We start from the raw sequence: 24,571 nt of genomic DNA, 5'->3' as shown, positions 1-24,571 counted from the left end.
GAGGCGCTCTCGCGTTAGTTTGTTAGTTGGGAAGTATCTGGGTCGTGTGGGTGCGGTTGGTGGCGCAGTTTTATTCACGGTGTGTCTAAGGAGTGGAGAAGCAGATCAGAGAATTGTGCCCAGCAGGTGCTGCTGAAGTAGTCTCACTAAACGGACTTCAAATACAGTGGTGAGGGACAGATGTGGGCTGTTTAAGCTGAGAGTCTATTTAATTTGAATGATTGTAGAAAGGTAACTCAGTTAACCGTTGGAGCAGACAATGTGAATTTACTGGCTCCTGGGCTAGTGCATCTTAAGTTTAATAAGGATAACATTGGTTGTGGGGAAAGTAAAAACATGAGTACTGGTTAATGGGTGATATCTTATTGTTTTATTTGTAGTCTTAGTTGGTTCCCATGAGAATGCTGGGGTGTTTCTGTTTCCCCTTCCCCTCCATGTTTTAAGTGGATGTACCTATGTAAAAGTATGTCTTATCATTTTTAGTCATTAAAGTTACTTTGTAAATGAGTGTGTATGTGTAAGTATATGTAGTCTTATGATGTGTATCTTGGTAGGAGTATGGCTGTGTTTTATTGGCCACTGTATCTTTGTTTCTGTGGTTTTCATAATTTTTTTTTATTTGCCAGTACGCCTTGTAAGAGCATCAAAAAACATGTTTTTGATTAGTGCCATGGGCAAACGGTTGCCACATCAGTCCTTATTTGTGCATGAGGTTTGTTTTGTGTGGTTTTGCAGTTTAGTGATAATTGTGGGCAGTGGGGTGGGAGTGTGAATCCCTTTTGGTAAGTTGGCCCATTCAAGCTTGAATTTGTATTTACTGTGTATTTCAAAGAGTTTGGAAATACCATACTGTTAAATGTAATGCAGTTTTTCCTCTTGCGATAAGGCTGTAATATTGTTAAACTTATTTTTGATGGTAGATTGTTTGATTATTGGGTTCTCCCACCTTAGTAAATGGGAGTTGCATAGTCTAAGGTTGTTGGTGTTGTCAAACTTAATAAATAAAACCACCACCTAAGGTAGAGACTTGATCTCATGTGGGTAATAACCAGTGATGCACGGTATATCAGCGGCCAATATATTATTTGCCGATATGTGGATGTTTTTTATTTATTTTTTTATTTTTTTAAGTTATTGGTTTGATGTGTGGATGTTATTCACAGTTTCTACAAAGAACTGTTTCTGGGATTAGATTTCTCCATTGTGAAAACTTATTTAAAATATCAGCAATGTTCAGTTCACACACACACACACTCACAGCAGGTTAAACCACAGACCAATACTCTCAACCACCGCAGTGCAGGAGCCCTTCATATATAAAACACATGAAAATAGTCATTCCACATCTGCATTTATTACTGAAACACGATGATAAATGATTACAATCACTCGCTCAAACACTCTCCCTCGATCGCTCAGAGCCACTTTATGCCGCTCTCCAAATCAAACCCGGTGCTGTACTAATTTGTGCCTCTCTCAAATCCATTCATATGGAACCGTCAACATGAACCATTCAAAATGAACAACAACTAATAAACTTAAATGATAAAATTAAAAAGTACATAAGTGTACATTACAACCTGAAAAAAAATTAGATTTGCTTTAATTAAAAAAAGTTAAAATTATCAGTTATTAATATCAGTATCAGCTACTCAGATGTGCTAATTATTGGAGAACGTTTTGCCCCAAACATTAAAAAATTGGTGCATCCCTCGTAATAATAAAATGTGTGCCCAGGACAGGGTGCCATGTCCTGCGTGTTTCTGCTTTGCACCTAATAATTCCAGGTGACCATGAACAGGATGAAGAGGCTTAGAGAACATGAATGAATAAGTGAACAGAACAGTTAGTATCTGATTCTGGCAAATGTGCAAATTTTGGGAACAGTGATTTTACAGGAACCCCCTCCCCAGCCCCCTGCCCCAGTTATACTAAGAGACTGCAAGCATAAACAGAAAAATCAAATTTTTTAATCCTGGTATTAAACTGTAAAAACTAACTTTGTCAGGACCTCGTTATGACAGCATGAACTCTGTCTGCTAAACTCAAAATTGGCTGCTGCACCTGTGCTTTTGGCTCTCAGCTTGTACTCTGTAGAGATGACCACAATTGTAGACTGTTAGTTGATTTCGGTACAATACCCCATATAATTAGTTCCAGTTGTTTAAGGAGTGTTTTAAAATAAGAGCAGTATTTCCAATGAGGGCTACAAGGGGGCAGTGTGAGCCTGCAGCGCTTTACCTCCTCTCCCTCCCTTAATGATTTTGTTGGTAGTTTTGGTGACTTTTTAGACCTTCTCAGGAATTAAAAAAAACCCTGACTAGCACAAGCAACTATCTCTACAAACTTTACCTACTTTTATAGAAGAGAATCCCTCTTCTATCTTCTATAGAAAATAGCCCTTGATGTTTTAGGTTTTTTGCAATGGTATCGATTCAATATCGGTATCAAGATATTTAGACAGGTATCATATCTAAAGTCAGAATTTTGGTATTGTGACAACACTACAAAAAAACACAATGAGTAGATAAACCGAAACCAATCACAAAACATGCAGGCTGGACTTTTATTTTTAACTTCCCCAACCAAGAAAGATCCTCTATTACCTGCCATGTGACGCAGGCCTCCAGGATTTGCCTTCAAAAGCATGCCACAGCAAGTAAGCAAAAGCGTTACGAGATGACCATCTGAGAGTAGCTCTCCATTCACCCTGCCGGACCCCCCAATACAGTAAAAGTAAACTGCACATTTTAGAGTGGCCTTTTATTGTGGCCAGCCTAAAGCACACCTGTGCAGTAATCACGCTGTCTAATCTGCATCTTGATATGCCACATCTGTGAGGTGGATGGATTATTTCTGCAAAGTGCCCACTAACAGATTTAGACAAATTTGGGAACTATATTTGAGAGAAAAAGGCCTTATGAGTACATAGAAAAAGTCTTAGATCTTTGAGATCAGCTTGTGAAAAATTGGAGCAAAAACAAAAGTGTTGCGTTTATGTTTTGTGTTCAGTATATTACTGTCAATGGTCCGAGGCCCCACTAAGTGAACACTAAAATGAAATTAAACATGGAAACTTATGATGCTCATTAGCTGTTTACAGTTAACGGAGTGTTGAATGAGAAATGGTTGCGTTCTTGTATTTAGAGGTCAAAAATGAGGGTAAACAGAGTGAAGCAAACACAGGGTGTCAAAATACACTGTATATTTTATAAAATACCCAGAGCATTTATTAAACAAGAATGGGAAATCATTAAGTTTCTTGCTTTCTGCTACTGTTAAGGCTACTGTTATAATGATTTCAGTTAATGTTTGGTTTCCCTCCTAAAAGTTATTGGTTTGTGTTAACTGTTATGTAATGTTTTTTGACAGATACAAAAATGGGAACAAACTCCTCATCTGTACCTCCATCACCTCCGCCATCTCCATCAGGTGAGTGAAGCAAGAATGAAGATGAATTTACTACAGGTCCAATAGTTTCTAGACAAAAACAAACACCCAGTGTCTGTTCTGAAATTAAGGCTATTAATAGGTACTCTGTCCTCTTTGCTGCAGTGCCAGCTTCTTTTCTACTGGGAAGATTTTCAGTGCATTTGGCATGGATTTGATTGCAATCAGCCACATTAGTATGGTCAAGGACCAATGTAGGATGACTAGATCTGGCATGTCAGTTCACCACCAATGCATTGGGTGGAGCCCCATCACAATGCTGGGGGGTTTTATACACCTTTGGTTCATGCTTGGCATTGGGCATGGTGACCACATGCTTATGACCACTTCAAAAGGTGCATATTAAAGTGGACAAAGTCACACAGTATATGCTTTAAATACACCTTATGTTCATCATCAGACATATTTCTTAAGGCAGTTTTTTTTCTCTAAAACTGATTAATTTTATCTTAATCAGAACTGGAAAAACCTTGGAGGAAGGTTCCATGGGGGTAAGCCAATTTTATGTATTTATTTTTTTAATGGACAACAAGGATTAATTACTACAAACACTTTTTTTGTTACTTAGCATTATTTAAATGAAAAAAAATACAAATAAAAAATGTTTTAACAGGAAAACTTGACAGCATTTTTAAAATAACTGAAAAAAACAATAACAAATGTAAAAAGAGATTTAGGTGGTGGTTCAACACATTCTATCCAAAAAGAGACATTTGCCAAACAGTTCAAAAACACAAGTTGCCTCAATCTCTGGGTGGATAATTTGTCTCCTCCTCTTCTTTTCTAGTGTATCTAGCTAGCATTGTGGTATGTCAGTTGATGTGACAGATCTGGGCAGTGTGCCTTCTTCATAATGAATCTTTAAATGAATTTAATCAAATAAACTACAAATAAATAAATAAATATGAAGTTTATTTAATTAAATTCATTTAATGTTTCTTGTTTTTTCTGTATATATTTTCTAAATCATTTTATATTTATTTATTTTTTGTTTACTTTAATGGATTTTTTAATTTAGTTTAATATAAATTTAAATGCAATATTAGATTAGATAATTATAATGAGTGTGTGAATATGTTTAAAAAAATTATAATAAAAAAAAAATTAAAAAGAAATAATGTTGATTTCAATTGCGAAAGAAGTTGCTATTAGTGACTGCACATTCAACAAGATTACTGTGTGGTTTCTGCATAGAAACTGCTAGATTGCCATCCCCACCATGCTTCTAAAATAGGCGCTGCTTCAGCATAGGTCTGCCTATTCAGTTATGCTGTAGCACTGGTGATATTTCAGTCAGAAAGTGTGTCCGATGTATAACATGTCCCAATGAGTTGTGAAACATTTTTTTAAAAATACAATTAAACATTTTACCTTCTAAAAATTGTGACCTGTCTGTGTTCTTAGGAAAAACAGTGCAATACTGCAGGAACTGGGTGATTTTCAGTCAAGTTTAGATGTCCTAAGAATTCTGGTGATTGAACCAGTAGGAGCAGGGAAGTCGTCCTTCATCAACTCTGTCCAGAGGGCCCTGTTGGGCCGGAATTTCATTGGCGCCCTGAAGAACAGCTTGGATGGAACTAGCTTCACATCATCAGTAAGTAACTGTAAACAGATTTTTAGCTACAGTGCTGTGAAAAAAAAAAAATGAATAAAAATGCTTTTGCATGTTTTTCTAATATTGAGTATTAAATGTTTAAGGTTGCTGTTTACAGGGTGTAGTGTCCCCCGCTTCCTTTAAGGAATCATATGCTTGTATGAGCCGTATGGATGGCTTCCTTGTTGTAATGTCACACTAGGGAAATTTGCATAGATCCAGTCTGGCATTTGTGAAGGTGTTTGTACAGGCAGACCCGGACCGCCCTATACGCTCACTACCCACATTGTGTATGGCCCCACAAACTAACGAAGGCCCCCTCGTCTCAGATTAGGGAGGGTTTGTGTATCATCAGAAGATGAAGAGAAATTATCCCTCAGGAAATAAAAAGAGGAAAAACACCCCACGAGACTGAGATGTGGAAACACCAGTGAGGTAAACCTGTGACTGTTCTTCACGAGGTTGGATTGTTAAAAAATAATAGTCTACAAACACAGCCACGGGAATATATTTAGAGGTGACGTTCACAGCACAGCTACTCTCCATGACCTTAAAATCCTCACAGTGCCACAGTATGAAGCAAATGAACCAAACATGAACCAAACTTTGAAGCTGAAAAGTGAACATATACTGGTGTTTTTATACGGTCTAGTAATTGTTTAAACTTCCCCAAACACACCAGTACAGTCTAAAATTGCTTACTATTTCATACCACATAAAAAAATGACAGTTACTTCCAAGTTGAGTTCTTCAAAGTTTCAGTTCCACCTTAAATGCTGTTGCTATATTCACACAATCACACTAACACTGGCATATTTGAGGTTTTCATTGAACACCTTAAACAGTTAAGCAGTTACAGGCGCCTGGACAAAACTACTGCATCATTTAAGCTGACACAATTTTTAAGCTGGAGAATAAACAGCTAAGTTTGTTTCTTTTGTTTCCTATTCCACTTTATGGACTGCAGCTGTTACAGAATCAGACAAATACCGACATCTTCTTGCTCTGGGTGCAACACAGGGCCAAACATATAGGGTTGGATTGCGCCTCTGAGTGACTGGGTGAGTGTTAGAAACTGTCCACATGTGAGAGCGACTGGGTGAGTGTGTAAGTGATTGGGTGAGTGTTAGAAACTGTCCACATGTGAGAGTGACTGGGTGAGTGTGTAAGTGATTGGGTGAGTGTTAGAAACTGTCCACATGTGAGAGTGACTGGGTGAGTGTGTAAGTGATTGGGTGAGTGTTTGAAACTGTCTACATATTTGAATGTGTAAGTGTGTGGTTGTGTGTGTGAGTGAATTTTCACATGTGGTAAACGCTTAGCGTAAATATTGAATTGGTGGGGCGTGGCCAGCAACAGCTTATTTGCATAAAGGTAACAGAGCTCTTTAACAGCTCATTCTGAAAGGGACTGAAACTGGCAAGAATAGAGCTCTATACTAGAGGTCTCTTTGTCTGAAAGTGATTTTGTGCAAACTTCATGAACATGTTTTGTAGCCCATAGACCTATTCTAACATGTATATTGGTATAATATGCCCCCTTAAATGTCCATGTATTTTTCTCTGAAATATTTACACACTTTGCATAACCTGGAGTTCAATTCAGCATTTCCAATATTCTGTCCTTAAAGCTAGTCTTGCAAACATCCTGTAAATAACATTAGAGCCTGTTATTAAATGGAGTGAGCTGCACGAGGTATATGTATGTGATTTCTGACTGCTAAAGGGATTGTCTTTACACAGTATGAGGATATTTTTAGTGATGTACATAATATTTCTATCTGTAAATATATACAAAGCACCTAATCCAAAGAATCAGCAAATAAACATTTAAGAAAAGAGAGACTGCCATGGAGCTGGGACATTTTTTGGTTAAATGTTGTAAATAAACCACGAATGTGTTTTTGTGGTTAAAAGAGAATATTTAAAAGTATATCAAACTTTTTTGATAATAAAGTGGTTAAGATTTAAATGCTGTGACGTGTATCCTAAGTTCAAATCTGACATGTCAGGATGAGATTTTTATCAAACTTGTATTACAGTGTGACAGACCAGCACCAGGTGGGAGGTTAGGGTCCAATTTTTTTGCGCCTGTGTTTACATATTGTGTCTATTAAAGCCTAACAAGCACAATATGTAAACACAGGTGCAAAAAATTGGATAGACAGCTGGGGGACAAATGGCTCCAAATTCAAAAAGAAAGCACAAGGTGTCAGAGTCCACAAATTAAATTTGAAAATCAGGAAGGGAGGCCAGGCAAAAGGATAAAAAATCATGAGGACTAGAAGCAGAAAAAGGCTTGGAATTGTAGCTGAAATGACCATGCTTTGAGGGGACTGAGGGGATGGAGTGACATTTCAACCTGCGGAAATTATGAGCTGCAGGTGAGATCTATCTCATAGTCATGGGAATGAATAATTTACAGTAGATACTGCATAATGTTTAATGAATAATTACTGCATAATCAGTTGAATACTTAATAGTTTAGAATTACTATATCATTAGATCTGAAATTAGTTCATCTGTGTTAATTAGTTTTCGTCAAACTGACAACTTGGTCAAGCTTTGTGTCTGGTGTGGAGGAGGAGGAGGAGAAGGAAGATGGCTCACTGTTTTCAATCTGTATTGTAATTCCCATTTTAAAAGTATGGTGTCAATATTACAGATTACTTCTTTAAGTTTCAGATCTTCAAAGACAACATTGAGTAGCACATTTGTGCTTGTTAATGTGGATGATTTAGCAGTAAGCTGTTCTGACTAACCTATAAAATTGGGTGTGATATGATTCTGTATTTCTAGATGAAATCATTCCAGATGAAGAAATGTGGAGGTGGTCAATACCCTTTTCAATTGATTGACATCATGGGATTTCAAACAGATGTAAATAATGGGGTACATACAGGAGACATCATCGAAATAATGGAGGGGCATATTTTGGATGGCTACATTGTAAGTACACCAATATACTCAACTTTTTAGGGTTTGTTAGAATGTGTTGAAGTTTTTATAATCGGGCGATCATGAGTTCAAGACCAAATTATGCCACAGCCATTAATAGCCAGGGGTCTAAAAGGGCACTACTGAGTTTGCTTTCAGTGGAATTGCCCTCTCCTGATCACTCTGCACAATGCTAGCTGGAGTAGTTAACATATTGGAACTGGGAGTTTGTGTTCACTTGCAGGCCTGCTGAAATGTCAAAATACATGTGTGTTATGCTGGATTCTAAGGAATCTTACACAGAGATGCATCCTTGCACTGTGTGATTGGCTAGAATTAATTGGTCTTCATGTTTTGTCCTGTCTTTTAGTTTAATCCTCAACGACAGATACATACTGATGGGCCATATTACAACCAAAGCCCAAGTCTGTGCGACAGAGTTCACTGTCTGGTGAATATTCTTCCAGGATCATCTCTCTCATTTATCAGTGAAGGAACTTATGACAAGTTAAAGAATGTCAGAGAAAAGGCCAGCGAGTTGGGTATGTTCAGGTTTTTACTTTAGGACTTTAATTAAAATATGATGTTTGTTAATGACAGATTGTATATCATGTAATTATTTCTCTTAGGAAAACAGTGGATCACTTACTTAGGATTAAGTTTACTAATAAATATAAAGCCTTTTAAAAAACAAAAGGAAAGAAGGACATCTATTCATTTTTTTCTTCTGGTGTACATCTTTTCAATTTGTAGGAATCCCACAGGTCATTGTTTTGACTAACATAGATAAAATATGTGGGGAGGTCGACAGGGATGTAAAGAAAATCTACCTCAGTAAAAAAGTAAAAAATAAGGTAGGTGCTTTATAAAACAGAAATAACTGAAGTGACTTTTATGAAACTGAATTTGAAATTATGTTTTGTATGAGTTCATTTACTATTTAAAGGGAAAATAGTAACTACTTTATGTTTTTAATATGATCAGAATTTGAAAAAAAAAAAAACATGCAAAGTATTTCACACTTATGTGTTCTCAGAAAAAGTGTACACTGGCATCTCAATTACAAAATCAAACAATGTATCATTTGACCAATGTATGGTTATATTTTGCATATGAATGTATAAAAAGGCCAAAATTGACAAGAGTATATTACCTAAAGGCTGTACAGGATGATATTTTAGGAAGACCTGTTTTTCACTGCTGGAATGTACTTTTCGGATTTTTATTATATTTATCTATTTTATTTTTAAGTTTTTAAAGAGGAACAAACAGATAATATTTTGAAGTACATTATGACCATTTTTCTGTTCTGCTCAGAGTCCAGATTCTAATCCTAGAGAAATATATCTTGACTCAAATTAAAATCACATGATTGGAAATGTTTTAAATTTCCAAATGCAGTTATCAGTTGTGCCAGTTACGGTCAACATTTTAATTTTCTTTTATCATGACTGCTTTGTTAATTTTTCTTGTCAGGTGCAAGAGTGCAGTAGTAAGCTGGGGATCCATGTGAACAGTATCTACCCTTTGATAAACTACCATGAAGAAATTACCCAAGATGATGATTTTGATCTTTTCATCCTTATGGCCCTGAGGGATATTGTCAATTTTGCCAATGACTATGCAGAAACTTTGAGAAGTAATAGAAGATAAATCACAAAAATATGTGGAGAGCTGGTGTCCCCTAGTGTACCATATTCTGAGGCAGCAATTTACATTGACCTCCATTTAAGTAAAACAAATACTGAGCATTTTGCAGCCCTTCCAACAAATTATGAAACTGAACTAAGTCTACAGATTCTTCTAGAATAATTTCTGACGGTCAGAGCAGGCAAGCATCTATGAGGCGGCCTGTACAGCCTCCAGAACCATTCTAAATAGATATTTTTGCACATTTAACCACATGTAACAGTTGCAATGTTTTTTTTATTATTTTAGGTGAATTTCATTGAATTAAGCATTTGTCTATGATGTGATGGTATGTGTGCGCCCCTTAGTCGTGAGTGGTGAACTGCAGGTTGCGTAGTTTTTGTCCGTCTGGGCTGCCATAATCCTCTTACGGGTAGGCACCAGAGGCGATTGCTCTAAGACTGCAAGGGAAGCTCAGCTTCCCCTAAAATCTCAAAAAATAAGTGATCAAATATATACTGTTGTGTGTACATGTCATTGAATAAATATGCACTACAACGCGCTAAACTTTTGTTCAGAATCAGCTTCTTATCACTGGTAAAGACGCGGCTTTCCTCTCAATCATTCCCGCAGTGATTTAAACAGAGTTCAATAACGAAGCAGTGAAGTGCAGCGAAACGAGACGAGTCATTGGATAAATGCTGGGCTTTGTCCCGCCCATCGGACGCTCAGCGTCTCTGAGGGTCTATGGGGCAGTGGGCTGGCCTCGGCTGGCCCGGACGCTTAGCTTCTGCATGATGATTGGATGATCTGTCTGAGGCTGAATCCCTTTTTGATTGACAGCGAAATGAGCGAATCAGCGATCCTTTGGTGTAAAGATCCGTGGGAGCAGTACATTTTCATTCTGTTCTGAGTTGAACCAGACTTTCTTAATCCTCTTAGCGGCATTTTCTTTGTTAAAAACGACTAGCGACAAATCTAGCTTCTATTTCTGGTGGAGTTTTTTGTAGCTGCTTGTGTTTGGAAACTGACTTCTATCACTCTTTCTGACTTCTATCGCAGTTTCTGTCCAGCGGGTGCTGCTGAGCCCCTCCACCGTCACAAAGCACTCACAGGCGGACACACTTCACATGGGCCAAGGCCGTTTAAGCAGCCTAGCTCTGCTGGCCATTGAGAGGACACTAGTCAAGTCCCTGGAAAAGACGCCTTGTTGGTACGACAGGGTCACAGATCATTTTCTTAAAAAGGAACGGAGGGTAGAATTTACGTATAAATAAACCGACACATTTTATGATGTAGGCCGAAATTGAGCTTCCCCTCCTTGAAAGACCAGCATCCGCCACTGGTAGGCACTCACCATTCTCTCGCTCGTATTTAGATAAAATTAGAATTGAAAACATGTTAAAAGTTAAATACACTATATATTATGATTATTATACAGAAAAGCACCATTGTTGTGAGAAATATCTTTTTCTGCTATCACCCTCGTGGATTAAATAAAGCTAGGGAGGCTCTCCTTCAGTGTTTTCTACACTTATGCTTATGGATAATAAACATTTTTATTATACATAATTGTATTCTTATTTCTTTGTCTAGCCTCTAACCTGTGGTCATCACACCACTTAAAGGAAGATTTTCAAAGAATATCCATTTCGTGTTGGAATGGAAAACAGATTTGTTATCTGATCTCGGTAACACTTTACAATAAGGGTACATTAATTTACAATTATGTATTGTCACAATCAGCAAGTCAGGCTAGAAACAAAAAATAGCATTATATTAGTATTTAGTATATTAGATTATATACTAAAATCTTAAAATAATACTAATTAATGCTAGTTCTTGTTTCTTATCATTGCTTAATTCTTAATTGTGATATTTTCTAACCATTTTAGTTTATTAATGTCTGAAGTATAGTTAATTAATGCACCCTTTGTGTAAAGTGTTACCCTGATTTCTAATTTAAAAACTAAATTACCTGATTTGGAATCATTGTTTTATTTCTAGGGCTTTTGTCCAGGTGACTCAAACCACTGGTTTCACTGTTCACTACAATAACCATACTTGGAAATTATTTTAATCATGGCAAAACAAAAAGACATTTTAACAGCAATATCAGACACTTATCTGAAAGATAGTGAAGAAGAAAAAGAGTTTTATTTAAAATTATATTTCTCCTCCATCACTCCTGTTTCTCTTTCTAACAGCCATGTCTCCACCACTCTCATTCCTTTCTTTGTCTTCTCTGACTCTGTGCTCTGCATCCAACACAGGAAGGAGTGGCTCACCAGTAAGCATTCATTATTTTCAAGTTCATTTGCAGGTCTTAAGAATGTATTTGTTTACATGTTTAATGTCCTTTATTCATCTATGTGAACGTGGTGCAGATTGTAACACTTTGACATACCACACAGTGAGTGGTTGAGCAGTCAAACAACTTTGCCTTTAAGTAGTTTTTTAGTTAATTGCCATGTACTGTACAATTACAATGACCAGAACCTGGATGAGTAACCCCAAAAGACACAAAAGATAATATATACATTAACATAATACAGCTGCATAACCAAATGAGATCACATGTTTGGGGTGTGACTAAAGTAAAAACTGGATTTCAAAAAAGTTGGGACACTAAACAAATTGTGAATAAAAACTGAATGCAATGATGTGGAGATGGCAAATGTCAATATTTTATTTGTAATAGAACATAGATGACAGATCAAAAGTTTAATCTGAGTAAATGTAACATTTTAAAGGAAAAATATGTTGGTTCAAAATTTCAGTGTCAACAAATCCCAAAAAAGTTGGGACAAGTAGCAATAATTGGCTGGAAAAAAAGGAAATTGAGCAACATGATTGGGTATAAAAAGAACTTCTCAGAGTTTCAGTGTCTCTCTGAAGCCAAGATGGTAAGAGGATCACCAATTCCACCATTGTCGCGCAGAAAGATAGGGCAGCAATAGCAGAATGGTGTTCTTTATGGAACACTGGGACGTCATGTCATCCGAGAGGACAAGAATAACCCAAGTTGTTATCAGCGCTCCGTTCAGAAGCCTGCATCACTGATGGTATGGGTTTGCATGAGTGCTTGTGGCATGGGCAGCTTGCATGTCTGGAAAGGCACCATTAATGCAGAGAACTATGTTCAGGTTCTAGAACAACATATGCTCCCATCTAGACGTCATCTCTTTCAGGGAAGACCCTGCATATTTCAACAATATAATGCCAGACCACATTCTGCAGCAATCACAACATCATGGCTACGTAGGAGAAGGATCCGGGTACTGAAATGTCCAGCCTCAATCCAGATCTTTCACCTATAGAGAACATTTGGCGCATCATAAAGAGGAAGGTGCGACAAAGAAGGCCCAAGATGATTGAACAGTTAAAGGCCTGTATTAGACATGAATGGGAGAGCATTCCTATTTCTAAACTCGAGAAACTGGTCTCCTCTGTGCCTGTTGAGTGTTGTAAGAAGAAGGGGGGATGCCATATAGTGGTAAAAAATGGCCAAAATTTGTTGACGCCATGAAATTTTGAAACAACATATTTTTCCCTTAAAATGATACATTCTCTCAGTTTAAACTTTTGTTCTGTGATTTGTGTCCTATTTTGAATAAAATGTTAGATGTTGGCCCCTCCACATCATTGCATTCAGTTTTTATTCACAATTTGTTTAGTGTCCCAACTTTTTTGGAATCTGGTTTGTACACACAAGGAAATCACGGAGAATACACAAAGGTGATGTAAACAGAACAGGAACACATTCTGACCCTTGAACATGCTTCCTAGATGAGAAATAAGAACCTCAAACCTAGAACATGGCAAAGTGACGACATTAAAATCAAAACACAAACACAGAACCCAATACAATAACAACAATGAAACTGAAGATACAAGAGGAATAAATACAAAATCTCAGGAGTGTGATGCATCCTGAAGGAGTCCTTGGAAATGAACAAGGGATTGTCCAGATGGCCACACTTGGGAATGACTTGTGACTGGTCCCCAGGGTAACTTTCAGAGTATTTTATCGGGTGCTGTATGAGGAATTACACATGTATTAAACTGGGCTTGCATTGGGTAATTACTTTCCAGTGTAATATACATTTTCTAACAAGCCCTAGGGGTTCATTATGGCAAAAGTTTATTATCCTGCTTCCTTAGCTTGTTTAACATTAGTCTGTGTTTGGCTTTTTGTTTGATCTGTGCATTGTTAGAATTTTGTTTTAAGTAAAATTTCCTTTAAAATTTTGTTGAAATATTATTTTGATAATTATATTATTTTAAAAACACAACACTATATAAAAGTTTCTCACATGGGGAAACTCAGCTTCACTACTTGACTGAGAATAGTCCACCAACCAAGAATGTGTAGACAGTGTTTAAAATCTCCAGCAGCAATGATGTGTCTGATCCACTCGTACCAACACCATACACACTAACACACCACTATTGTCTGTGTCAGTGCACAATCATACCTGCTTTGTGGGGGTCCTGAAACATTGAAGAACACGGTGAAAGGAGGCTAACAATGTACCTGTATGCAGAGAAACAGACATACTACAGTCTGTAATTGGAAAACTAGTGTTCCTCTGTATGGTATCACTCAAAGAATATTCTGTAGCACCTTAATCATAGTTGTACTAATGTCAGCTGTAAGGAACTGCATAGTTTCATAGTTAAGCAATTACTAAAGGAAAAGACAACAAACATGGTGTACTCAAAACATTAGGACAGCTTGGCCTTTATTTTGAAATCACAACCAAGACAGTCACTGACTGCAGGGAACAAAATCAAGAGCTACTTGTATTTCTGACTTTGCTTTAGGTGTGGTCACATAAACTGTGAGGTCCAAACAACAGAATTCAGAGAACCTCTGAACTTGGCTTGAACACATTCAGCTGTTATATATAGTATATACAGCCCTCCAACTGGCAAACTGTGGCTCAATTCCCAGGTCAGTCATAAATACAAATTTTATTCATTAATAAGTACACTCTAATCACTGAATGTATCCATCTTGGTAAAAAAAACAAAACAAAAAAAAAACATCCCTAATGCCAACTGCTGGCTAAACTTGTACAGAACCCCTCTGCTTAGTGCTATAGAACATCACCAATACCTGACCTTACTATTGTTTTGTGGATGAATATAATCAAATCCTCACTGCAGTGTTCCAACAGGCACTGCGGTCTTCTTAGTGTGCAAAGAGCATCAAACTCACTGTTGCTTCCCATAATTTCAGAAGAAGGCCTTCTAAGGGAAAGTAACAAAAAAGTAACAAAATAAAAGTCAGAAAATTAATATTTATATAAAAATGTAATTACCTAAAACATATCAGACAAACAAGCTAGAACAGAAAGAACATGCTCTGGCTTGACATACAGGTAGATCCTTGTCTCAGTGAATGTGTTTATTTGCATAAAATAATAATTTTACAGCAGTAACCTGATGATGATACTAATCATCCAGTTTAAATAAAAAGATGATTTCATATATATATAAATAATAATAATAAGTGCTGTTATACGGTTTCAAGAAGTCAGAAATAAGCAGGATTTCAGCTCAGTAATCTGTAATTTTACACCATGTCTATCCTTACTCTTATTTTGTTTGTTTGTCAATATCTGCACAGAGAACGAGATCAAGATTAGCTTCTCTAGAAAAAACAAACACTACTTTCAGTGCTAAAACTATGAAATTATATTTGGATTAACATTTACAGTTAAGGGACTCAATGGTAATGAGCAAATGGCACCAAAAATTTGGATATTATATTGCTTTTTTAAGTTTCTCAGTCAGACATTAGGTATTGGTAAAGAAATCTGATTACTGAGTGACTCATGCAGACTCTGAGTTTTCTCTTTATCAAATTACCACAGGGCTCGTTTAAAGGATTGCTGGCAAAATCATTTTTCTGAAGTTGACAGATTATTGGGAACATGTAAACACTCTCCACGTGTTATTGTGGCATTCCACACCTGGAACTTTAGTCATAAAGATCCTCCACATAGTCGTTGGCAAAGTTGAGAATATCCCTCAAAGCCATGAGGATCAGGACATCAACGTTGGGATCCTGGATGATCTCCGCATGGTAGTTCTTCACAGGGTAGATACTGTTCAAGGAGATCCCCAGTTTATTACTGCACTCATCTACCTACAGAAACAACACAGAGATCCATAATTCAAGGGTCCATCATGTTGTAAACCTTCTCTCTGACACTTATCCAGACCGCTAGGTGTCAGTATAACCACTCTTTCATAACACAAAGAAGAATTGTAGGTTAAAATGATGTCTTCTTTAAACCTACTTGAATAGGGACATAGTGTAGTATTAATCATGGAAAAAACTAATTTCTTAGCTCACCTTCTCTTTGATCTTTTTGCTGTGGTAGATCTTAGTCAAGTCTTTGTTCACCAGCTCACAGGCCTCATCCACTTTGGTCATAATAATAACTTGTGGGATATCTACAAAAATCATGGTATAAAATATAAAATCTGAGAATATGAACATGTTAAAACAAGTCCTTCACAGAAAAAACTGAAAATTCAGTTTAATTTTTTTATTAAGGAAATGAATGAATCTTACTCAGTTGAGCAGCTTTCATTCGAATGGCCTTCATTTTGTCAATAACTTTGTCGCTCATTCTTGAGATGGAGTCTGCAGGAAGAATGCTCACCAGACAGTGAACTTTCTCACACGGATGTGGGTTTGTGTTGTATTTCCGGCTGTCTGCAGTTATAGGTGCCATAGGATTGAACTAGATGAACAGAAAATCAAAAATGTGGACTGGTGTTATTTAATTTTTATATCCCTGCTTTTACTTCATAGTAAATGTTCAGTTCATGTATTTTTCACTTATATTCTTTTCATTTCGCCCCATTCATTGTTGGCGAGCAGCAGTCTGTCTCCTTCTTAAAATTAATTATGTGATATTCCTATCAATATTTATTTGGGTTGTATTTCCAAATACCCTTCACAGGCAGTGACCTGAGGTGGGAATTGAACACAGGATTGAGGGTTTTTTTTGGCAGAAAAAGGAAATTGGGAAATTGCTAACAGAAAATGATACAAACATAGTCAGAGTTTGTGTACGTACAATGAAGCCATCCATAATCTTTCCCTCCAAAATTGCAGTGATATCCTCAGTGTGTATTCCTCCTGACTCTTCTGGCTCCAGCCCCATGATGTCACAGAAAACAAAAGGGAAACGCCCCCCTCCACGTCTCTTCATCTTGTGTGTTTTGAGCTAAAATTAAATTATTTAAATAATGTAAATTATACAGACAATGATAATTCATTCATTCATTCAGTCATTTTCTGCATCTGCTTCAAACTGATCAGTGTTGCAGTAGGGCCTACACTCTTCCAGATCCAACAGTCTAGGCATCACCCACTTACTCAGTCACTCCCACACCTGTGGATGATTTCACATACTCACCCAATCACTCACACCTGTGGACAACTTCACACACTCACCCAGTCACTCACACCCTCACACCTGTGGATGATTTCACACACTCACACTCACACCTTTGGACAACTTTACATACTCACCCAATCACTCACACCTGTGGACAACTTTACACACTCAACCAGTCACTCACACCCTCACCCAGTCACTCACACATGCACACCTGTGGATAGTTTCACACCCTCACCCAGTCACTCACACTCACACCTGTAGATGATTTCACACAGCCAATCCACCTACCAACATATGTTTTAGGCTGAGGGAGGAAACCTGAGCCCCTGGAGGAAAACCATACAGACACAGGGAGAACACACCACACTCCTCACAGACAGTGACCCGAGGTGATGTTCTAACCCAAGACCTTGATGTCATGGAAGAGTGCGATACCATTCTAGCACCAAAATGCCACCCAATCAGTACAAAATTGATGTGAATTTCCTGATGTATGTATTTCTGAATTTCTACAGATGTACGTATGTATGTATACGTACTGTGCGAGTAAAACTGGCACCACTTCTCGTCGTTTGTTCCAGAGCCCCAATGGCATTACGACCCAAGAGTATTCTCTGTACAGAGTTTATGAAGCATGACTTCCCTGCTCCAGTAGGTCCATGCAGCAGAATTTTGAGCAAGTCCAAACTTGGTGAAAAACATTGCAGGTGTCCTAAAATCTGGTCCCTTTCTCTGAGCGAAGACAGTAAGAAAAAAAAAGAACAGTTTTTTTAACAACACTGAAATACCCATGACTGATATTTCTTATGTCAAAAAATTATAATTATACATTTTTCATTGTATTTTCATTGTCATTTTTCATTACATTGTCTGTAACCCTTATCTAGTTCAGGGTTGTGGTGAGTCTGGAGCCTACCAGTGTACACAGGGCGACACTCACACACTCACACCTATGGACACTTTTGAGTCGCCAATCCACCTACCAACATGTGTTTTTGGATCGTGGGAGGAAACCGGAGCACCCGGAAGAAACCCACACGGACCGAAGTGGGACTTAAACCCTGGAGGTTTGACTGCGACACTATCTGCTGCGCCACCATGCTGCCCTATAATTGTACACTATATTAATTATAATTATAAATTATAAATAATATGGAGGCACCTGGCATTTAAAATTTATTCTTTTGTAACACAACTTGAGACCAATCAAATTTATCCTGCAAAGTTTATTTTTTTCTCATTCTGTGCCTCTTCTTATGACATATAGCCAGTTTTTTTCCCCCTCTTTTCAAATGGTAGTAGGTGCCAAGGTGGAGATGTGGTCATATTTTGTCTGAACACTAGAAATCCAGTCAGAAAGTAAAATAGCCACTGGTGACCACTGATGATATGCTAGAACATGCCTAGAAAGGTCTCTTATGCCGGGCAGTCAGTGTAATTCCTCTAATGTAATTTTGTATGCTATCTATTATATCTCATAGACTCTTACCTCCAAGTCACTTGCCTCCAGGGTGTATTTAGTTCTGAATATTAAAAAAAAAAGAAATTTGTTAAGTTAGAAACAGTGCTTGGTAAAAATGCTCACATTGTATTCATATATAAATGAAATAATAATTTAAATAATTATTTGTCTTTGTAGGGAATCACTGTTCTCTGGTTTGTTTATGTTCAGAAGCTCTGCGTCTTTTAAGGTGGAATGTTATGTTTGAGGGGTATAAATTACTGTATGTGGCTGAAGTTTAACTGGTCTGCTTTTATTCACCATTTAGTTACCAGAAAAACTCATTTGCAAATCGAGTTTTTTAGATTTGTAACATTTAATGCTCTTTTATTGAGAGTGTTGATTCATTCTCTGTAATTTCTTAGTTCCTGTCTTTGACAAACAAAAATCAGTTACAGCATTTAATATCCATGTGTTCCAAAATCACTGAGCTTCCACTGAGATCACTGACTTCATTGCACAGACAAACAACTCTGAAAGAAGGATGTTTTATCATCAATGATCCATCGCATGCCTTATATCCTGCCTTTGAACTGTTATCACATGGTCATCTGTACCAATGTCCTAGATGTTAGGCTGTGTGACGGAGAGTAACTTTTGTACCAGAAGCCATTAGATTACTCAATGAGAATCCTCATTAGTTGTTTGGATTGGTTTTATTTCTAGTGATTTAACTATTTGCTTTTTGTCTATTGGGTCTATCTTGGGTTTCAAAAATAATTAAAAGTGACTAGTGCCCACACTGTCAATGTTCTCCAAAAACTTCCTTTGGAATTGTTAAAGCATCCTCCCTATAGTTCTGATCTTACTCCATCAAACTATCACCTGTTTGATCCCTGAAATGAGCCCTGTGAGGATAAAGATTCACATCTGAGGAAGACAACAGTTCATTTGTGGCTCACCGCTGAGCCTTAAACCTTTTTAGTGAGGGAACACAAAAGCGAGTTGATGGACAAAGTGTTTTTAAAAGCAGGGAAATTATATTAAAAAAAATATGTATTTGCCTCTTTTAAAAATCGATTACAATACATTACAGATAGAATGTGGATAATTTTTTACTCACCCTTTTTTTTTTATTTAAATACAATGTCAGTATTAACTTCATCGAAAAAGTGAAGAACACATTTGTTGCAAGATCAGACTTACCTCCTGCAGGAGCAGCAGCCATTTCTTAGAGTAACATACAGCAAACCAAGCTATGTGTCTAAAACAAACAAACAAACAAACAAAAAAATCAAATAGCTTATAAACTTCAAAAATGCCACATAAGGCTCTTATAAGGAGCTATACCTGATTATTGTTACTTATATACATATAATTTTAGTTTCACTATTCATTCTAATGCCTTTTAAATGGACTGTGCATAATTATAAAGCATTATAAAGTAATACATTTTAAGGATTTTAAACAAATTATAAATGTTTCAAATCCCACCGTTTTGTGTTTCAAGTAAATTATTCCTCGTTTATATTTATAATAAATAAAAATGTAAACCATCAATCACTTTACTCAAAGCTCTCCTTTTAAACATTTATAGTGTATATATAATTGTTAATATATATTATAGACATTTTATAATTATGCACAGGTCATTATCCATTTAAAAGTCTTATAATGAATACTTGATTATTTACTAAATTTAACATAATATATACTTTACTATTAAATCAAAGTATATAATAACTTACAAATATAATAACTGTACTGAACCTGATCAGGAAGAAGAGCTTACAGCTTAAAGCAAAAACAAGATATTTAAACCAAAGAACAATACCGATTCAGTACTTGGATAAACTTAAACACTTGAAAAACAAGCGTGGAATGACTATTTCACAGACGTGTTTACATCAGCGTGTAGAATAACCAAAGTGCAGGTCAAATTCAGTTTAACTGAAACAGCAGCACGGCGTGGGACTTTCCTTCAGCACTCTCCTATGTCTCGGGTATAATTCCACTTTCAAGTGAAACAAAGAGTTATAACATATTCATCTGATATCCATCATATATTTTATTGACTGCTTACTGATTAAGCCTTCTGTTACATGCAAGCACACACTGCTATAAAGTTAACAGAGATCAGATACTGGAAAAGGCAGTGAGAAAGCAGCTGGGAAAGTACTGTATCAAAAAATAAATATAAATATACTCCATATTGTTTTTGCACCCAAACAGAAATGTTAAAATGTTTTGTTAATAAAGTAATTTTACAATGTAGATATTACTTATTTTTTTATACTAATAGGTCATGAAATCTGGAATTTTCTAACCATGGAAGAGTTTGACTGGACCATGAACTGGGTAACTCCTCACCATGGAACTGGAGTTGTATTGGGCCAGAAGTGGAGATCTTTTCACTATAGTAGAGTTCTACTGAGCAAGAGATGCCCCATACATAATAATAATAATAATAATAATGATAATAATAATAATAATAATTTTTACTGTAATTACTATATTAGAAGCATTCTGTATTCAATGTATTCTGTATGACAAAATATGAGCAAGGATATATTGCCCTGCTCCAAGGCCGCTGCACAAATTGTTTGATGTTAGCATCACTGCTAACTCTAGCTATATTGCAAAACAAGGCAGCTGTCATTTCACTGGTGTTATCTACAGGCCAACATAAAGCAGCTCTCTGGTCTGAAAATTATTAAACCCTGCTAGCCAACATGATAGCAATTGTATCCAGTAAGCCTAGCATGTATTAGCAGCTGTCATTCTATGAGATTTTCACAATATAACATTTATTCCTTACACAGCTGCTCTATTTTAGCAAAGGTTGGTAGCTATAGCTAGCAGTAGTCATAAGATTTAGCTAGCTATGCTAACTGCAGCCTTCTAGTTAGGATTTTAAATAGTACTCACTGTTTCAGTGTTGTTAGATAAGTCAAATATTTTTCCATAATATCTCACTTCATCCAGCTCATCCCAAAAGAGCTCAAACACTCCAGAAAAGTACTACAGTTCAACCCTTGTGATGAGGATTGGGAAAATGGATTGTTCCAGAGTGTCTCCTTGAAAAGGCAGCGCCTTTTCATAGAGACATAAGTTTTGTGAGCGCAACATTGGTGTGTAGAAACTGTAACTAATATTCTAGGGTGTGTCTGTATACTTTAGGAGATACAGTGCAGTTTAGTGTTTAATGCATTACAAAGACTGAACCTGTAAAATCACCTAGTGAACATTTTTTTCCAATGATTCTCCTTCATGTTCAGAGACAGCTGTTATACTCTGGCCTTATTAAATTTTAATGATGGCTACCCTGATGTGGGTGACCCTCTGCTTTCAGGCACGAGAAAGCAGTTTGGTTCTCCTATCTCGTTTACTGTGACTTGTGTAAAAAAATTTACAAAAAGGCAAAAATGAATAATATGAATAAATATTTCTGTTATTTTAAACACACGGTTGGTTGTGAAATGAAAGCTTCCTAAGGAACTAAGGAATATTAGTGGCATGTTCACATCTTATTAATACATAGTTGAATGAATAATTATATAATATAATATTATATATATCAAAGTTTAAAAATTCTGCTTTCAATTCTTTGAGGCCAGATAAAACGAAGGAAAGATTATGTTTCAATGTGTCAAAGTATATTTATATCCTTCTGTGAATTCCGGTGTTTGCTGAGTCATGCCGGCAGGAAATGTGTGCTCAGTGCTTTTATAGAGGTAAGCTCACAGCCACTGTCACGACAAACAGGGGTCAAAAATCAGGCAGACACATATCACACAGACTAATCTACTCATAAACCCAGAAACACAGAAAGGGTTGAAAAACCAGGAATCAGCACAAGAACCAGGGTGGAGGCAGGACAGATCTGGAGCTGGACTGAACCATTAAACACAGGGAATGGTTCAGTCCAGGGTCCCACAATGGAGAAACCAAGCTAACAACTTCCGAGCTACAAAAATACCTCAATGAGTTCCACGTGTAACTACTTACAAGCATTCATATAGAATCAGGTCTGGTGTAAGCTGCTTTATCTTCTTTAACCCAAGTAAAGCCCTTTATGTTTTACCTCATTGGGAACTACAAGCCTCTCTTTACACTGTGTTACAGTTTCAGCAGGAATCCACCAACAGAAAAGCTCCAAAATGACCGTTTAAAATGTCTTCACAGTAACTTATAAATATTCACATTTAGGAACATTTCTACTATGTTTAGATCTGAAGTCTTACCTTCGTCACAGAAATCTCTGAGGAGGAGCTGAAGCTCTGCTGCTGTGAGTGAGTCAGGGTGTGTGTGGTGGGGGCTTTATATAATTTCCTGCAAAGTGAAAGTAAAAGTGCAGCAGGTCTCTGACAAATATAAACCTGAATGTTAGCTACATTTGTATTTATTTCCTCCTTCATTTTCTTTCCTACATATTTTATTGTATTGAAAATCATATACTACTGAACGTTCAAGCTGGACACTGCCCTTAAACCCTTGCCAAATTGTGTTGTTACATGGCCGCAGCTTAAAAACTGTTAAATGGGACATAATATAAAAAAAAAATCAGTGCATTAGTCTTTTAATCTGGGGATCTGGAGCTCCTCCCAACCCACACACTGTGAAATAATATCACCCAGTCAGTTGTCTGCCCAAGTCAGAAACCATGGCATGAAATGAGTCATTCTAAATTTGTGCTGTACCTCACACAGTGTACACAGACTATAGAACTCGTCTGTGCCCCGCCCCCTCGTCAGAACCTCTCCAGTCACAGCACTGGACCTATGTTTATATCAGGTCACAAAGGCCAGGTTAAACAGAAAAAAGAGCACCAAGTAAAAAAGGAGAAAATGAGAAGGAGAAAAAAGAGAAATAAAAAACCCAACAGGTTTCTACTAAATGATCAGGTTCTCTGCAGAGGGACTGTGACCTGAATAAAGACTCATTTGTTCTGGGAGGGTTTCCCAGAAACCACAGTGATTCTGATAAAGCTTCAGCTGCATTGCAGAGCACTGTTTATTAGACTCTCTTTGTGAAAGTGAAAGTAAATATTAGGGCAGGGTATGTCTGATGGATACAAGTGTGTCCTGTTACATTTGCCGTGACGGCACTTAACAACAGCACATACAGCTTTGACACTTCTGTGAGCCATTCTGTAACAGCTGCAGTCCATAAGGTGGAATAGGAAAAATAAATAAATAAATAAAATTCAATGAAAAACTCAAATATGCTAGTGTGTGACGGTGTGAATATCACGGCAGCATTTAAGTTGGAATCGAAACTTTGAAGAGCTCAACTTAGTCACTTTTAAGGTGGAATGGGATGATGATAAACTTTTAGAGTGCACTTGTGAGTTTGGGCAAGTTTAAACGAGTAATAGACCGTATAAACACTGTTTATAGGTGCGACAAAGATTTATCTCTCTGTGTTTACTAATGTGAACTAATGTCTTTTTAGTAGGACTTCTTTCCAACCCCACCCACACCGACTGGTTGCTCTAAAATCACCTACCCTAGCTTTAAGGTTCTTCACATATTTAAACATATTAGCAAAAATGCTTCCATATGGAACCAAAAGTGAACCCTCAAAGAACCCTTTGTAGCACCTTTATTTTTAATAACTACTTGCATGTAAGTACTTATGGCATATAATGCCTTGTATATTCATATATAAATTGTTTATTTATGCAAAGAATATGCATAAAAAATATAACACCTTCAATTCCTCATTAGTTTAAGAGTACTGTCCAATTAAAAGATCAATACTTTTTTAACTTTAATTTGATTTTTAATGCAACAGAGGACAAATGCATGTCCAGGGAGCAGAGGAAACAGAAACCAGCCTGAGTAAGGGTGGGGGGTCTTGTGGTTATCTATATTTGTCACAGATCTGCTGCTTTCATTTTCACATGGTTGGAGAGTATAAAAAGCTGCCCACAACAGTTACTCACACACACACACTGACTCATTCACCCCCTGCAGCCGAGAATCAACTCCACACCCTTGTTACTGAGGTAAGACTTTATACCTTGATACAATAGGAATATCACATAATATACTGAACACTACTTAACCTTCAAAATGACAGAGTTGATCAG

General features: G+C 36.9%; 3 protein-coding genes across 3 annotated transcripts in view; 1 reads left to right on the top strand and 2 right to left on the bottom strand.

Annotated features, from left to right (window-relative positions):
• The window catches only part of LOC136678518 (NLR family CARD domain-containing protein 3-like), a 140,775-nt gene that overhangs the window by 50,241 nt on the left and 65,963 nt on the right, over positions 1-24,571 (bottom strand). The window lies entirely within an intron of this gene.
• Positions 39-11,143, top strand: LOC136687356 (interferon-induced protein 44-like). Its single transcript, XM_066661753.1, has 8 exons — positions 39-169; positions 3,373-3,432; positions 3,908-3,941; positions 4,855-5,044; positions 7,843-7,992; positions 8,351-8,522; positions 8,734-8,834; positions 9,457-11,143. Exons 2-8 carry the CDS (start codon positions 3,381-3,383, stop codon positions 9,631-9,633), a joined length of 876 nt encoding a protein of 291 aa, XP_066517850.1. The 5' UTR covers positions 39-169; positions 3,373-3,380; the 3' UTR covers positions 9,634-11,143.
• LOC136687362 (interferon-induced protein 44-like) lies at positions 14,325-17,764 on the bottom strand. Its single transcript, XM_066661761.1, has 6 exons — positions 17,576-17,764; positions 16,710-16,859; positions 16,199-16,370; positions 15,977-16,077; positions 15,591-15,766; positions 14,325-14,865 (listed from the first exon to the last, which is right to left on the bottom strand). The coding sequence occupies exons 2-5, from the start codon at positions 16,842-16,844 to the stop codon at positions 15,599-15,601; spliced, it is 576 nt and encodes a 191-aa protein (XP_066517858.1). The 5' UTR covers positions 16,845-16,859; positions 17,576-17,764; the 3' UTR covers positions 14,325-14,865; positions 15,591-15,598.

Source organism: Hoplias malabaricus, chromosome 2 (assembly GCF_029633855.1).
Source record: "Hoplias malabaricus isolate fHopMal1 chromosome 2, fHopMal1.hap1, whole genome shotgun sequence".
Taxonomy (NCBI): Eukaryota; Metazoa; Chordata; class Actinopteri; order Characiformes; family Erythrinidae; genus Hoplias; species Hoplias malabaricus.
This window is presented reverse-complemented; position numbering and strand designations above follow the sequence as displayed.

Excerpts from the sequence above, each read along its gene's own strand:
- LOC136687356 (XM_066661753.1), top strand. The coding sequence starts at position 3,381 with ATGGGAACAAACTCCTCATCTGTACCTCCATCACCTCCGCCATCTCCA. Across the intron at positions 3,942-4,854 it reads TGGAGGAAGGTTCCATGGGG|GAAAAACAGTGCAATACTGC; the intron begins GTAAGCCAATTT and ends CTGTGTTCTTAG. Across the intron at positions 8,835-9,456 it reads GTAAAAAAGTAAAAAATAAG|GTGCAAGAGTGCAGTAGTAA; the intron begins GTAGGTGCTTTA and ends TTTTCTTGTCAG.
- LOC136687362 (XM_066661761.1), bottom strand. The coding sequence starts at position 16,844 with ATGAAGAGACGTGGAGGGGGGCGTTTCCCTTTTGTTTTCTGTGACATC. Across the intron at positions 16,371-16,709 it reads AGATTATGGATGGCTTCATT|TTCAATCCTATGGCACCTAT; the intron begins GTACGTACACAA and ends CTGTTCATCTAG. Across the intron at positions 15,767-15,976 it reads GCAAAAAGATCAAAGAGAAG|GTAGATGAGTGCAGTAATAA; the intron begins GTGAGCTAAGAA and ends TTGTTTCTGTAG.